At 45.2% G+C, this 17,073-nt stretch overlaps 1 protein-coding gene across 1 annotated transcript in view; it reads left to right on the plus strand.

The window, feature by feature from the left end:
* LOC115082369 (ras-like protein family member 11A-like) overlaps positions 1–16,551 on the plus strand; it is a 39,212-nt gene extending 22,661 nt beyond the window's left edge. The window contains 3 exon segments of the mRNA XM_029586602.1: positions 16,080–16,264; positions 16,266–16,351; positions 16,354–16,551. Of these exon segments, the coding sequence (XP_029442462.1) occupies positions 16,080–16,264; positions 16,266–16,351; positions 16,354–16,547 (465 nt within the window). The 3' untranslated portion in view covers positions 16,548–16,551.
* The last annotated feature ends 522 nt before the right edge of the window (positions 16,552–17,073 follow it).

Here is a 17,073-nt window from a genome sequence, read left to right on the forward strand (position 1 = left end):
GCCCAGATATGTGCCTATCTCCCACTGTGCGCCCATCTCACTCTGGTTCAGAAAGGGGCGTGGTCTGGGTGGAGTCTGGGCGGGGCATGGGCGTTCCAGGGCGGGGCTGAGAGAGGTGCATGCAAATCCTTATGTGCCCGGGGGCTCGGCCAGGTCTAGTGCCGCGTAAGTTTACTTCTGCTGTGGAGGAGATGTAAGTTTAAAAACTACTGGATCATACTAAGTAGGAGGAACCACAGGAAAGCAGTCTTTTGGGCTTTTTTTGTAGCTTTGTCAGGTGGGGGGTTTCAGATGGCTCGGAGAACATAAAGACAACGCTGGCATTAAGTTTTCCATGTTAAAACCTGTGCATTGGGCACCCGGTGATTTTTTTGTATCGGGGGTAATAGCTAATAGCCTCATCTATATGCATTTACACGTGATGAGCGCTGTTAGCTGTGCGCTGGTTTGGACGCACGTTTTGGACGCGCTAATCCCCTTTTGCATGCATCATTTAATCAAATGCATCCAAAACACGCGTCCAAGAGCTTGTTAGCCTGTGCGCCAGGCTCAGTGCACGATATAGCATCGGCCTGTTTGTCCGTTGTTCCCGTGCTGCTTCAAAGCCTCACAGGAAGGCATCGAGCCAGGGAACTGTAGGTGAGAGAGAGAGAGTGCAAACATTTTCAGTGGTAAAAGAGGAAGTCTCCATGAGAAATTACTGTGCATTAACTGGTCAGCAGCTGTGCAGGAACAAACAGCTGCTCAACAGAAAATGAACGCTTCTCTTCTTAAAGTACTGCCCGTTCTTATACACAGCTGGTGGAGGGATTGTTTTTAACCCCCGAGTGCACTGTGCTACTTGCAGTTCTGCTGCTTCCATTTCACATTAGTTCTACAGATAACGATGCAGGCCCTTTGGAATGTGTTGTGGTCAAATGCTTTGGGGTCATTGGAAGCAAATGGATTATAAATGTAAAATGATGATGATCAGGTAGAGGTATCCAAAAGCCAGGCATAGCCTAGGCTCTCTCTCCAGAGATTAGATCAGCTGGCAATGCCGCTCCTTTTTCTCGGAGTTAAAAATAGAGTATTCTCCTTTTTTCCGTGCTCCTGGAATTTCCTCTCTCCTGTGCATTTCAGGAGAGAGAGAATGAACATCTCTCTCCTCTCTCTCTCTCTTTTTCTCTCCAAATTATCCCACCGAAGCAAGCATAGGCCATGGCTGGAGCTTGGGACTGCATCGGAACGTCTGGTTCTGTCTTAAACGTATGATATTTAAGTCGCTTAGCAAAGGGCGGCAGCTAACACAGCTGGCTCATCATGTAAGAACAATTAGCGATGGCATCAGGTCAGGCTGAGGCCATCCCGATTTGGATGCAATGCGTTTAAATCTGCACTGAGGCAAGATGGTGGAAGAGAACCGATTTCACACTCTTAAAGCCAAACAAACTGATTTCCAAGCAAAGTGGCTGTGTTTATTCTGCATCCATGCAATATTAGATTTTGGTCCATTCTCCGAGTGCATAAGCAAGTAAAAGGACTGCTCTGTCAACTGCTCTTGCATATATTGTAGTTAAATAATAAAAGAAGAATATATGTTTCAGCAGACATATTTTTTTGGGGGGGGGGGGCACATGTCTTTTCTATTATTTTTTGTGCCTTTGGGACATTCCAGTCTTTCAAGGGCAGCCTTTCCAGATGTTTCTTCTCCAAAGTATGAACACTCGGCTGATTTATTAAAGTCTAAAGCAAGGGATGACACCAGGCTTCCACGACTTGAAAACACAAATGTTGGTTTTTAATTAATTTTGGAGGTTGTTTTGAAAAGGACCCTGGCAGCTGTAAATACCACTTCGTCTGCCAGATGTTTGAAGTTAATAACCACTGGATTTAAATTGGGAAGAAAACCTTGAACTAAATTACTTAACATTTGGAGAGCTGAGCCTGACCGAAAAACACAAAAGACAAAAAATTCAAGCAAAAACATTTTCAAAGGGGTGGTAGCAGATGAGGATCGGTTGTTGTAGAACGGTTTAAAGAATGTAAAACGGGCTCTGGCGTAAACGCTATTTTCATGATGATAATGAGGCCTGTCTTCTCTGGGAAATGAAAGTGTAAGTGTTAGGTTTTCGAAGTGTTTGGTGGATTCTTAGGGCAACAGTGATCGAGACTCCCGCGGGGAACTGTAGCACCAGGCTAGACTCAGATGCACAAAACACAGAGGTAATAACTTTATTATGCAGCTTGTAGAGTTTGCCAGAGGTGGCAGTAGAGAGGAGTTTCTGTAGCAGCAGTCTGGGGTCCTCGGCGGAGGAGACCCGTCCCACAATGGTGGTGTAGAGAGCTCCGATGCAGGTATTCAGTGAGGAGCTGAAGGTGAGACAGACTGGCAGATGTTAGTACTCACTCTCTTGTAGCTGTAATGGTAGAGTTGGTAGCAGGCACCAGGATAGACAATGCAGGCCCTCGAGGAGTGAGTACCTGGATTCAGGATAGGCACCTGTAAATAAGCAAAGGGCCCCCGAGGAGCGGGTACCCAAGTTAGTAGAACCCCGGAGGGTGGAGAGAGCTTCCAGCAGCAGCCAGAAGCGGCAGAGCAGCTTAGACCGGACGAATCCAATCCTTGCTAACTCAATGGTGGTTAGCAAGTGGGCAGGCTAAATAGTCGGAAGCAGTGACGTCACTCGAGGGAGACGCCCCCGAGGTTCGCGCCAACACTGCAGTAAAGACGTGAGACGTGCGCGTGCACACGCCCTAGGAGGCCCTCGGGTAGAACGTGGCGGGACGCCGCGCCATAGCCGCTCCGGGGACGCCGGAGGGTGCGGCTAGGAGACGCTACGGACGCCATTCTCCCGAGGCTGGTGGAAAAGCAGAAATAGAGGTGAGGCATGTGGGACGAAGCCGTCTGAGTCCAATGGACGCAACAGTAAGTTTCGGCCAGATTCACACCATTTCCAACAGACTCAGTACTTGGCCAGGAGCAGCAGGGCTGGTGCTAGCTTGTTTGCTACCCTATGCTAACAATTACTAAGTTGCACCCTCTATTCATTCAGTCTCTGTCCCAGGCCTGCCAAATAAAGCCCAGCTCCCTTCAGTAATCTAAACTTTAAAAAATGCCCCCCCTCCACCCTCTGAATCTTCACCCCACTCCCCTGGAACCCATGGCCTGTGCAAGGATATTAGGTGTCCTGCGTGAACCTTATAGTCTTGCGCCTCCCCCCCCACCACACACAAACACACACACACATCAACACACACACACAATTAAGAATTATGCATTTATAACAATAGATTTTAATTGAAAAATAATTAGGCGGCTACAGATTCCTACATAGAAACTATTTGCTAGCAGAATACCTATTCTCGGGCACACATGCAGAATACAAATAGACCCTTAATAAATACAAAATAAAGAGACCATAAAGTACAAATAGAAACGTGCATACAAAAACTGAATTGGAAACCGCAACAAGCCAGACTCTGTATATAGTGTAACTATAGAAACCAGAAACATCACCATTCCTCATTAAACAAAAAAATAATAATAAAATCAAGAAATATAATAAATACATTAATCAAAACAGTAAAACCATACTGATAAAAATATTTCAAAACAGCTGAAAAAGGACACCAAAAATTAATAACTCATATACAAGTTTTTAAAAAGCTCCCAAACACCAATAAAATATTTCAAAATAGCAGACACATCAAATAACACTCTAAAATTAAAACTAATAAGGAAACAAAAATTCCCACAATTCATACCTAGAAAGTTTTGATTTCCAGTCAACATGAGATTGTCTTGGATTGGGGGTGGGGGAAGAAAGCCACAAATGTTCTCTCTCATAAACACACTCTGTAACACACATATGTTCATTCATTCACTCACACATTCCCTCTCTCACATACACAGTCATGCTGACAAACATATTCCCTCTCTCACACACACATGCTCTCTTGCCTCTCTCATATACTCTCACACACATGCTCTCTCTGTCTCACTCATATGCACTCTCCCTCACATATGCTCTCTCCGTCTCTAATTTTAATACAATGTGATCATTTTAATAAAATTTGATATACCACCATGCTCAACAAATCTCACACCCGCTCTCTCCCTAACATACACACTTTCTCATTCATGCATGCTCTCTCTCCTCCTCACATACATAGTCTCTCATTTATCTGACCCACCTAATGTATGACTCCTGCAGTTCTGGAAGTAAGTCCTGCTGGCACCACAGGATCTATGAATTAGCAAAAAAAAAAAACCCCACAGGAACACTAGCAAAAACACACACACAGGTTCTCTCACACACTCTCTTTCTCTCTCTCACACACACGAAGCAGGCTCCCATACGTGTGCTCGCGCGCGCACACACACACACACACACACATTCTTTCTCTCTCTCTCTAAGGGCCTGGGCCTCTTCTTCAGCCACCAGCGGGATGGGATCTGCTGGCAGTTGCCAGGTCCTCACTTACTCTCTTCAGCCAGTGTGGGATGAGCTCCTTGACGGTCTACTGAGCCTCTCCTGATATTTAGCTGCAATGGGATAGACTCCATAGCAGCCTGCCAGGTTGTGGCGTGGGCGACAGCAGGAGTCGTGTTTAATCAAATGCCGTTTCTTGCAGCCGCGGGGCTGATCTCACAGTAATTTGCACTACCTGGTTGAGTGCAAATTGCCCCCTTAAAGGTGAATTTTAAAAACCCAGTGTGTGCATTAATTATGGAATGCATGAATAAGTCAGATTGCTGGAATTTAAATGATTTTGAATAGATAAATACTTCGGTCGCAGTGCTAGAGGGGGATCTCAGGTCATGATCTGAAGCAGGTTGGCCCATTTAACTTCTCAGACATTATGCAGAATTAGTCCTGTCCAGCACACGGACAGGAGAACCCCAAGGTGGAAGTTGGGGAGTAGGGGGTCAGTAGCCAAGCAGGAGGGACATAATTCCAGCATGCAATGAGAAGACAGCAGGCTCCTGCGAGCTCTGTCTTTCAGCTGAGATAAGAAACCAAGGTCCTGTCTCCTATGGATATTAAACTTCCCCTAGCATTTTTTCAGTAGATGCTAATCCCAATGTCACGGTTTAATTCCAAACACTGGGAAAGATCACATGGGCATGACCTGAATCAGATGTCCTTCTGCCTCAGCTCTGGATGCCACCCCCAATTAAAATCAATAAAAGTGCTGAAAAGGTTTCAAGTGAGTGTCGAATTCCTGTGCTCTCAAAGACTTATCCCTGACTTGATCTCTTTGCGACTGTTAGGGTTTTCTATGTTTTGGGCCCCTGGGCCGACGGGAGCGAAGGTACCACCCACAGGGAGGAGCCCTGTGAGCCTCACCTTCGGGAGGCGAGATCTCGGCAGGCTTCAGACACAGCTGTGGAATAGAGTCTATTAAGAGAGAGAAATACTGTCCAAGAAGCGGGCAGTGCAGAGACAAGCACAATATTTGTGAGATGGGGTATACCCAGAGGGAATACCTCCTAGTAGCAATCTGGTAATGGTCCGCAGAGCGGGGGTGCACTGATAAGGTCCTCTCGTAGAGATGGCAGCGCAGGGTTCACTAGCGGGGTTCCTCACGTAGATCTGGAATGGTAGTGGCCCGCAGCGCGGGGTATGCCAGAGGATTCCCACGCCTATGTGATCCCCGGAATCAAGATGGCGGTCGGCAGCGCCCACGCCGTCCCGGGAACGCCAGGCGGGTCGGTACTAGTGGCGGAGGCTGCCACTTTCCCCAACGGAGTCACAGAAGAGAAGAGAGAGGCGAGCAGCCGTCTGTGACCGACGGGCGTAACAGCGATGACCACAAGATTTGCTAAAAAAAAGAGAAAAATTAGCAGCGTGGCGGAGATTCTAAGATGGCAGATGCACCTGCAGATGGTGCTGCTAATGGTGATGGTACAGGCTTGTTAATTTAAAAAGCGATGGACTCTGTTAGTGGCGCACTCAAGGCATATTTTGCAAAATTAACAGATAAACTGGAAGTGCTGAATGCTGCTATGTCTGATATTGGTAAGTGAGTGGACCTCATTGAGCAACGTGTTTCAACTGCAGAAGATGATGTATTAGCTCTGCAAGGCCGGGTGCATAATTTAGGTAAAGATAAGGCTGCGATGGAATGGAAGATTGACGACTTAGAAAATCGCTCTTGGCGAAATACATACGTCTGGTGGGCCTAGCTGAATCTATCCCAGACGCAGAGCTACAAACCACATTAGAAGCCTGGCTGCTGATGCAGCTACATTTACCTGAATTACAAGGCAAGCTGTCGTTTGAGCGAGCGTGCCGGCTTGGTAATAGACAGGCAATGGGGTTGTTATAGCTCGGCTGTTAAATTATGCCCATAAAGCAATACTGTTCCAAGCCTTTTGTAAGCATGGTTTGCTTTTGTTTCAAGATTTTTTGCCTACAGTGTCACAGCAATGTAAGGATTTTTCAAGCATTTGGGATCCAGAAGTGATCCAGGAAACTAGAGACCGGTGAGCCTGGCTTCAGTGCCAGGAAAAATCATGGAAACTATTCTATAGATCAAAATCACAGAGCATATAGAAAGACATGGTTTAATGGGACACAGTCAACACGGATTTACCCAAGGGAAGTCTTGCCTCACTAATCTGCTTCATTTTTGTTGAAGGGCTTAATAAGCATGTGGATAAAAGGTGAACCGGTTGGGGGGCGGGACCTAAGAGGGCCGCTCGATAGAGTAGCACGACTTTGAGCTCCTGCGTTGCCTGAAAATTTTACTTGCTAAAGAATTACCTCTAATGGGAAGGAAGCGAAAACCACGAGGGGAACCATACCCTACAATTCCCCCGTCGTCGACGCCGATCTCGGGGCCAACGGATGCCCATATCGTGCACAGAGAGGCAAACACGGGAAATGCTCAGCTGCTGGAGATTTGGGGAGGAGAAGTTGAGCTCCCCTCTCTCCCAGGCTCGATGTCACCTTTGAGCCCCGCGACGAGGACACCGCCGGAGAACCCAGCAGGCGAGAGAGATACCCTGATCCAAACAGGCACGCCAGACGACCGAAGGGCATATCCTGGCAGGGAACGGAGGGGTTGAAACGCCACCAGCAAACCCAAGTAACATCGAGGGAGTAAACAACGTGAATGCAGCTTCTTCGTTGTTGGACAGATCTGGGGGAATAACTGTGGTCCCAATTCAAAGTATTCTGAGGTGGTAAGACCTTCTCATTTTTCAATGGAAATTTTATGGGAAACAATTATTGAGATGCGCGCTTCTATAATACAAATTGTTCAGCCATTAACAGTAAAAGTTGCTCGTTTTGAAGAGGAAGTGAAAGTGCTAAAACATGCAACAGTGGAGTTGGAAAACCAAGGAATGTCTAACAGACAACAGATACTGGAAATTAAGGCAACACAGGCAACGTTTATTAAGGACAGTAACTGTACTGCAAGGAAATTAGAAAACCTGGAGAATGTGAGTAAATATAGAAACCTGAGATTTATACATTTCCCTCAGGTACCATTGACACCCCAAGAGACCTGTTTAAACGTTATTTGTTGGAAATACTAAAAATAGAAGAGGCAGCAATGCCCCCCATCTCAAAGATGTTTTATGCATCCAAAACAAGAAGATCTGAGGAGCAAACTCAAGGGAGAAGATCTATAGACCCTGGGCAAAATCAAATAATTGATATTTCTAACATCTAGAAAGTTCAGACACTGACTTGGCGACACCAGCAACATTAATAGTAGGCTTAGCATTGGATCATGATAAAGATTGGCTACTGCGGTTGTGTTTACGGTATAGAAACGAGGTATTTCTTGGTTGTAATATCAGAGTTTTTCCAGATGTCTTGCGTGAGACACAAAAAAGGAGAAAAGCCTTCCTACTGTTAAAACCGCAAGTTTTGCTTATTGGGGGGGGGTCATTCTTTTTGAAATTCCCTTGCAAATGTACTGTTAAGTACAATAGTAATACTTATATTTTATGACCCTCCACAGTTAACCCAGTTTTTAATAGGGAAAATGTTACCCCAGCAAGTGCCAACATTGAACTGCTTGTCCTTAATAATGAATAACTCTCTGTATCTATCGAACTAATATGTTGACATAAGATTATCTTAAATTTCTTTGTTGAGTAAATCCTGCCCCCCATTACTGGTGGACTTCATTGCAGAGCTGCGGAAGATGTTAGATTTTCCTTTAAAGGTTTCAATTGTAATTGGATGTAGTAACATCTCTGTATTTCATTTTTCAAGAGAAATTCTTGTAATAAGTTTTGTTAAATTGCATAAAAAAAAGAAAAAGGTGAACCGGTAGATGTAGTGTATTTGGATTTTCAGAAGGCGTTTGACAAAGTCCCTCATGAGAGGCTTCTAAGAAAACTAAAAAGTCATGGGATAGGAGGCGATGTCCTTTCGTGGATTACAAACTGGTTAAAAGACAGGAAACAGAGTAGGATTAAATGGTCAATTTTCTCAGTGGAAAAGGGTAAACAGTGGAGTGCCTCAGGGATCTGTACTTGGACCGGTGCTTTTCAATATATTTATGGTTAATCTGTTTTTATTATTATTGTAATCAAAACACAATCTTGTACAGATAAACACTCAACAGATCACTGAACCGGATAAGCTAACAATCATAAAGGAATATAACTGCAGCGGAGGAGACGGGCGTGAGAGCACTGGCACATCCCGCCCCTGCAGGTCAACAAACATAAGAACCCTTTATTCCACAACTATAAAGCAGTGAAAAAATACAGAGTCCTCTATTCCCCCCCCCCCCAACCCAGCCCCCAAGTTTCTCTAGAGAGAGACCTTCACGTGAGTAGAATTAGAAATAATAATGCAGGTAATAATACAAATTGGGATTCGGGCGCATGTAGCACTATAATAGTAAAGTGGCTCAAAGCTGCCAGACAAGAAGCCTTTGATCCCAAGGTGATGTCCCAGGCGATCCAGTTATGAGATGTTATTTAATACTAAGCTCCGTGCCTTTGGGGATAAGTGAGTCCAAGATAGTTGAGCCAAGTGCCCGTGAAAGCCTGCTGTTTCTTGAAAGAGTTATGTGATGCTTTGTAATCCATAACCGCCAGATGGTGCAATAAATTGCGCCAGGTCCAGTAGGAAGGACCCGCGGCCTCCTGCCACGCCAACAAGATTGATTTTTTTTTTTACCCAGAAGACATGCTTTGCGGAGCAGTAACGTGGCACCTCGAGGTTTAAGTCCCGTAGGCCTCATGTCCTCGAAGAGAATGGCCCCCAAGTCCATAGGGATATGATGCCTTAAAAGTGTGGAGATATATCCCAGGACCCTGGCCCAGAAGCGTTGGACTACAGTACAGGACCAAAAAGCATGAGTCAGCGTGCCCCTTTCTGTCTTGACACCTAGGACACTGCTGGCCTTGGGCTATGCCTGCTTTAAAAGCCTGCCATCGCAACACGTAGGCTCTCCGTAGGGCCTTCAGGTGGAGTTCATGTAACGCCATATTACCAGTCAGGTCTTTTAACGAACGGAAGCTTTTACGAAGCATGTCCTCCTGCACCTGAGTGTCCCCCATCTCTCCGCCAGCTATCCATGATGGCGGTGTAGGTGGGAGGAGCGGTAAGTTGTCTTAATCTTGTTCCGAAGGGTAGCCACCGAACACGGACTCCCTTCTGGCCTGAAAAGAGTGTCCAGCAGGTCTAACAGTGAAGTCGCGAGGTCCGTTTTGGGTAAAGTGGTCACATAGTGCTGGAGGTGCAGATAAGAAAAGTAATTTGGCACTGGACAGACCATATTCCATTTGTAATCATTTCTGATCATGCTCCAGTTCGATGTACCCTAAACACTGTCTTTAGATCGGGCGAAACTTTGGAGAATTCCTCTTTGGCTACACAGCGACCTGATTTTGCAGTTTACTTACAATATAAATGGGAGCAATATGCTGATTTTAATTCTCAGCATATGGATCAACCCGTCCTTTTTTGGGAAACTGCAAAAACAGTGTGACATGGGGACATTATTAGCTATGTTTCGGGGAAAAGGAAGACATGGATGAAGGACATCATCTCTTTGGAGACTAAATTAGAATCCCTTAAGCAATCTATGCTACATACTCAGGAATTCTGTGTGCTTAGTGAATTTTTAGCCCTACTGCATTGCAGAGCACAGCTTCTCTACAATCCTTAAACTGTAAATTTTATTTACATGCAGTGAGCCAGACAAATTGCTCTCTCGTCTGGTGAAAGTGAGTGGTGAGTCTAAGTTTATTGCCACTGTCAAGCCCTCGGCAGGTCATTCCCAACATAATGTCCAAGGGATTTGTCATATTTTTTGACAATATTATGGAGATTTATATTTGCTAGGAACAGTCTGGAGTATGTGACAAATTTTTGAGAACTTAGCATTGCTGAAGCTCTCCCAAACCTCTTTAGATAGGCTGAATGCTCCACATATAAAGTGCGTTGTATAATTGGCTCTCTCCCTTCTTTAAAATCTCCAGGTCCAAATGGCTTAAACTGTGATTTTTATAAAATTTTGTCTGAATGGGGTGGTTAGCCCATTCTGTTCTTTATACTCCAATATGGTGAAACAGGGATCAATGCCTCAGCTCCCGCAGCAGGCTGTAATCACCCTACTACCTAAACCAGGGCACGATTTGCAAAACCCAGCCTGTTATTTCCCTGTTAAACCAGGATATTAAAATATATGCCAAGATACTTGCTAATACATTTGCCTTCCTTAGTATCTTCCTCACAAGTGAGATTTTATTGCAGGGCGCCGTTCGAGTATTAATATACGGAAATTGTTAGCAGCTCTAGAAGCTTGACGGCCACAGATCAGTGAGAGATCCCCCCTGATGGTAGGTGTAGATGCAGAGAAGGTGTTTGATAGGGTCTCTCTGTCCTCTCCATTTGTGGGATTTGAGGGGCCTATCTTACAATATAGTCAAGCCCTCCGTTCCAGTCTGACTGCACGCGTTTGTGTAATCAGGGTTCTGTCGGAACAGTGAGGGACCAGGCAGGGATTCCCTTCATGGCCCCTGCTTTTTATTTTATCCCTGGAGCCCCTTCTGCTGACTTTGGAGTGTGAACCACAGGTATCGTATATATCAATTGGAGAAAGCGGACTTAAGTTATTATCATTTGCCAATGATATTTTACTACTTTTGACAAATGCTAAGTTTTCATTACCATCAGCTCTAACCTATGGCTCTTTTTCCGGCTTGAAGATAAATTTGGAAAAGTCCGAGGGATTAAATGTCTTTGGGGGTTTGGCCTCTACTTGAGTAGACTTTCCACTTAAGTGGGCGACTGGTCAACTTAAATATTTAGGAGTCTGAATACCCTGTGATCCATCTCAATTATATCAGGCGAATATTCCCAGGATGTTGAAAGTATTTGAGAACAAGCTGAAGAGCTGGGCACCTTTTCCCTTGTCATTTCAAGGAAGAATCACCTTGATAATAATGATTCTTTTCCAAAATTATTCTATCTACTGCTTATGTTGCCTATGATTATTACCAGGCACTGTTGCGATCCGGGGCGGCCCCGGGATCGTTGCCTACTCGGTCGCGGCCTCGGTGTCCTCCCGCGTCCCCCAGGCCTCCGGGGACCTCCCCCGCGTCAGCCCCGACATCGGGCAGCATCGCCCGGGCCTGCAGGGCCCTCTCCTGCTCCGTTTCCGCCCCGCCGGAGCAGTCAGCGTCCTTCGGCGGCTGGCCCCGCCCCCTAGACACGCGCGTCTCAGCCTTCTATTTAAAGGGGCCAGCGCGGGAAACACTCAGGACTGCCTCCGATGACGTCAGACGCTGCAGGGCTACTTAAGCCCTGCAGCTGCTCTCCTCCAGTGCCTTGCAACGAGGTTCCCAGGTTCACTCCTGTCTCCAGTTGCTGCGTTCCTGATCCTCTTGTTTCCCTGTGCTTCCTGATCTCGGACTGGCTTACGGTGACTCTCGGCTCCCGACTCTGGACTGGATTACGACGACTCTTGGCTTCTGACCCGGCGCGGCTTACGTGTTCTCTCTGGCTCTAGATCTTGGACTGGCTTACGACGACTCCCGGCTCTCGAACCCTGGTGTGGCTTACAGCGATCCTTTGGCTTCTGATCCCGGACTGGCAAGCGACGATTCCCTGGCACACGACTCTGGACTGGTGAGCGACTACTTCGGACTCCATCTGACTCCGCCCCCGCGGGCTCTCCTAAGTCCCAGCGGCCGGGTCCCTACGGGCTCCTCCTGGGGGGACGCCGGCTTCCAGGGTGAATCTCCTAAGTCCCAGCGGCCGAACTCCTACGAGCTCCTCTTGGGGAGGCTCGGCTTCCAGGGCGAAGATCTTCTCACCATCGCACCAGCTTCACCGTTTCGTCCTTCCTTGCCACAGCCCTTGGTCTCATAGGGCTTTCCGGGATTCCACTTCAGCCACTCAGAACTCGGTCCTTGCCGCCTTCCGATCGGGACTTCCGCTGCCACCTCACTCAGCGGCTCGTCATCTGGTTCCGATCGGTCCAAGGGTCCACGAATCCAACAGGCAAGTGGAGAACAAAGAACACACCAACGGGATGAATCCAACTAAGGCAGGGGTGTGACAGGTCGGGTGAACCATCTACAGGCACAAAAGCCGTACTGGAGTAGAAAAGGTTTTATTCACTCAATGGAATTATCAGGCAGACATATCTTGCATTTGAAAGCAGTAGAACAATTAATTGTAATAACATTGTTGGTCCCCCGACGGCCGTGTTTCGCACTGGCTGTATCAGGAGGGATAGAACAGGAGATCAAAAACATCTTCAACAATTTGGGAACAGACAGATCTGTGAAATGTAAAAGTAGATGATAAATGACAAACACCCGCAAAAACACTCAAAAATAGAATAACATTCAAAGGTATTCCCAAGGTGAAAATATGAAATAATATAATTGTGGTTACTAGCATAAGGAAGACATCTCTGAAAAGGATCCGGGGTGACAACCATGCAGAGCAACAAACGATGGTAAAAGATCAGTGGTAAAGCTCCTGTTTTGGGCTGCTCTCATTCACCTTCCTTATAAGCAATGCCAAATACCATGCTTTTAGGTCTTTTTAAAAAGTTTTAAATTCAGATTGCAATCTCATTTCGGTGGGTATTCTGTTTTTGAGTGTTTTGCGGGTGTTTGTCATTTATCATCTACTTCTACATTTCACAGATCTGTCTGTTCCCATATTGTTGAAGATCTTTTTGATCTTGTGTTCTGTCCCTCCCTTCAAATGCAAGATATGTCTGCCTGATAATTCAATTGAGTGAATAAAAACCTTTTCTACTCCAGTACGGCTTTTGTGCCTGTAGATGGTTCACCCGACCTGTCACACCCCTGCCTTAGTTGCCTATGATTATTTGGCATAAAAATCTGTTGAGTCTTAACTACTTGTGTTCCAATTTCTGTGGATAGGGAAAAGGGCAAGAGAGGTTCTATGACAGCTGATGAAGGAGGGCTCAATTTTACTCATTTTCAATCCTATAATATGGCAATTTTGTTGGGATCCCTCTCAGAATGGTCGAAAGACTCTAGTTGTTTCATGGATGTAGCATCTCAGAAGCAGATTGTCTATTCCTGGATTTAAAACATGTCCTCCATGCAGATAGCAGGTGATTGCCGAAGTTGATGGCTTTCCGTGTATTGCTAGTCTCAACTCAGAAAGCTTGGGATTTTTTAAGAGCTCTAAAGAGGGGGGTACAGGTTAGGGCCACACCATTATTCCTATCTGTGGTAATCCTGACTTTACCCCAGCTATGACATGTGCTACTTATAACAGATTAGCGGATAAAGGGATTTCTACCCTGGGTGATGTATGGGTCCTGTAAACCACTGTGATGGCTTCCTTTAATACTCGTCTCCAGGAAAAAGGCATTCCAGACGTGAATTCTTTATGTACTGTACCTACAACTGAGCCATTATCTTTTTCTATTTTCGTGCGATCTGATACTCCTTATATCTCTGCAGCATTTGATTCCTTTTTGCAGGAGATTGGCAGAAAGACCCTTTCAATATCGCGCCTTTACAAATTGTTAAATCCGTGCCGTCATTCCTCTGTTTTGACCGTGCTTGCTATTGTGCGGGGAAGGGACTGCAGTATTCCATTTACAGCTAACCGTAGTATACTCTGTACTAAATCTATTCCAGCTGTTTCCCTCAGTGAACCTCAGGTATTCTCTAGAGGCTACACGAGCCAAACAAATTGCAATTGTTAAATCAGACGCCTGTATGAAACGAAAGGCTCAAGGTTCTGTATCACTGTTAATGGGCAGGCTCACTCATGCAAACTTTCTGGTCAGATGTAATTGGGTATTTGAGAATTCACTTTTCAGTTGAGTTTTGTATACTGGGGTATTTGGATCCCCCATATTTTGGTGGGGAGGTTTCATAAGTTACTCTTGATGACAGGCATTCTGCTGGGAAAGAAATGCATACTTTACAGTTGGTTAAAGCCTAACCCCCCACCCCAACCTTTGTCTGATTGGATAATGAGGATGACTGACATGGATTATTTGGAATGTCGTATTTATTGCTACTAATAATCTTGTTATGATATTATTTATTGCTACTAATTAATTTATTGATACTAATTTATTGCTAATTTATTTATTGATTACTAATTTATTTATAATTGATACTAATTTATTTATTGATAAATACATTGATTATTGATACTTTATTGATTATTTATTTTATTGATTATAGATAATATTGGTATTGATAACAATTGATAACTGACATAATCAATATTGATAATAATATTGATTATTATTATTTATTGATACTAATTTATTTATTGATACTATTCCTAATTTATTGATTTATTTAATTTATTGCTAATTTATTTATTGCTACTAATAATCTTATATTACGATGTAATGATGTAATCTTATTTTCTTTGCAGTTCTTTCTTTTTTTCCACTTGCCATCCTTTAATTTATTATCAGTTTTTAGCCACTGTTATCCCACCCCCCTCCCTGTTTTATGTAATTTCTATCTTCAGTTTGGATGTAAACCGATATGATGTACCCACTAATATCGGTATAGAAAAGCCTCTAAATAAAGAAATAAATAAATTGCCTCTACTCCATCATCTAAAGATTATGCTACATTTCGGCAGGTTTGGCTACCACACAGCAACTTCCAGAAGACACAACAATGATGCCATATGCTGCTTCGTTTTGAACTATGGGTTAAGCCTAGATGGAGAGCTTAACTGTTTTAACTTTCCTGCACAAGATACTCCTTCTTGCAATTTAATATTTTAGTGGTCTTTGTCCTTCACTATTGGTTTGGTTGTTGTATCATTGAGTGGGGTATTGACATCATGGAAAATATTGGCACTGTCAAGATACTGGCTTTATTGTGCACGCGCTGACCTTTAAGTCAATAAAAAAAACAACTGTTAAACTAATTCCAAACACTGGTCGTACAGCTTGGTACCTGCCAGCATTTCTCCTGTATGAACCGCCTCGTCCAGCTCAGAAGAGACTTTCCCTCTGTCCTTGAAACATAAAACTCCGTGCAGCACTGGTACAAGTGCACTGGTAATATTTATGGGGGGACAGTAGTCCCAAGACATTTCCGCAGGTAAAAATGCTGTTGAACTCAGGTAAATGGGCTTTTAAATTATCGTGCGCCCTGCACACGGGTAAAAGTACCTGCGCATGTCGACAACATGGCCACTGTTACCTGCGTACCTGTGGGGGCCTTTCCAGGCTGGAGCTTGGTTGGGGGTGAGGCCCTTGTCTGGGTAGTTTTGAATAATAAACCTATTCTCATAAGTTTCCCTTAAAAAAAAAAGTACCTGCCCAAAGAGAAGATGCAAATGTGTATGAGTAATTTAAATAATTCAAAGCAAATCTACCTGCATAGTTTTGATTAGATTATTTTGGCAAACTCAGCAGGGTTTATTGCCTCCTATATATTTATATTAATCTCACCGAATATAAACCTCTGAAAAGTTCAAAGTAGGAAGCTGCGATTTTACTTATCTTTCTGGTATGATCAATAATGATGGAACGAAAAGCCAGGCCTTAAGTTAGCCCTCTCTTAAAGGTTTTTCCCGGTGGACTATCGTTTTTTGCACATTGTAACTTCTGCCTCTTTGTACGTTTGCCGGCAGGACGATGCTGAGAACATCTGTTGTCAGGCAGAGCAGATAAACCGGTCCATCTACTGGGCAGACGGCTTCGTCCTGGTCTACTCCATCACCGACTACGAGAGCTTCCGGGTGGTGCGGCCGCTCTGCCAGCACATCCGCAAGATCCACCCCAACGCCAGCATCCCCCTCCTCCTGATTGCCACAAGGAGACCTGCTGCGGGCCCGGCAGGTGTCCCCCGAGGAGGGGCCGCAGTTGGCCGGCGAGCTCACCAGCACCTACGCGGAGGTGTCCGCCCGGAACGTTTCGAGGGGGTGCACGAGGCATTTTACCAGCTGTGCCAGGAAGTGAGCCGAGTGATAGGCGGCAGCAACGGGGAGAAGAGGAGGGGCCTTCACCTGGTCCGGCCCAAGTCGCCCAACATGCAGGACTTGAAAAGGCGCTTCAGGCAGGTTCTGTCGTCCAAGGCCAAGTCGTCCACGACGCTCTGACCCGTGGGGAGAGGCTGCGGTGCGAGCTGCTGGGATTTATGCATTTTAAGCTCCGTGCGTGGGGCTCGAAACCTTTAAATGCGTTCCCTGGCGAGGTAGAAAGACAAACAGGGTCAGCTCGGACAGGCTCATTCAGTCCTGATTTGGCCCCGCTGCACGCGTGGAGACGTCTTGCTTACTTTCTTACGAAAATCAGAGTTTGCCTGCATGCGGTGGGGCGAAGCCAGCCCTCGAGCCAAAAGCACTTTTTTTCCCCCCAAAATCAGACAATCTGCCCAAAACTAAATGAGCCTTACTTTGCGGGCTAAAAAGAAATGGCAAAGTGAGCTTTTTCAAGAGGGCGAGGAACAAATATTTCATCGCATCTCCTTTCAAATCCTCTCAAGGGATTCGTTCTCTGTCTTAAATGTAACCGCACATTATAGACTTTGATAGATCTCAAAACAGAAAATAAATATTCAGAAAGCACACAGGAAGTTACCGGCCTGTTTTAAAAGGAGTGGGCCTTGTTAAAACCGTGAAGGAG

The sequence above is a fragment of the Rhinatrema bivittatum genome, unplaced genomic scaffold (assembly GCF_901001135.1).
Source record: "Rhinatrema bivittatum unplaced genomic scaffold, aRhiBiv1.1, whole genome shotgun sequence".
Lineage (NCBI taxonomy): Eukaryota > Metazoa > Chordata > Amphibia > Gymnophiona > Rhinatrematidae > Rhinatrema > Rhinatrema bivittatum.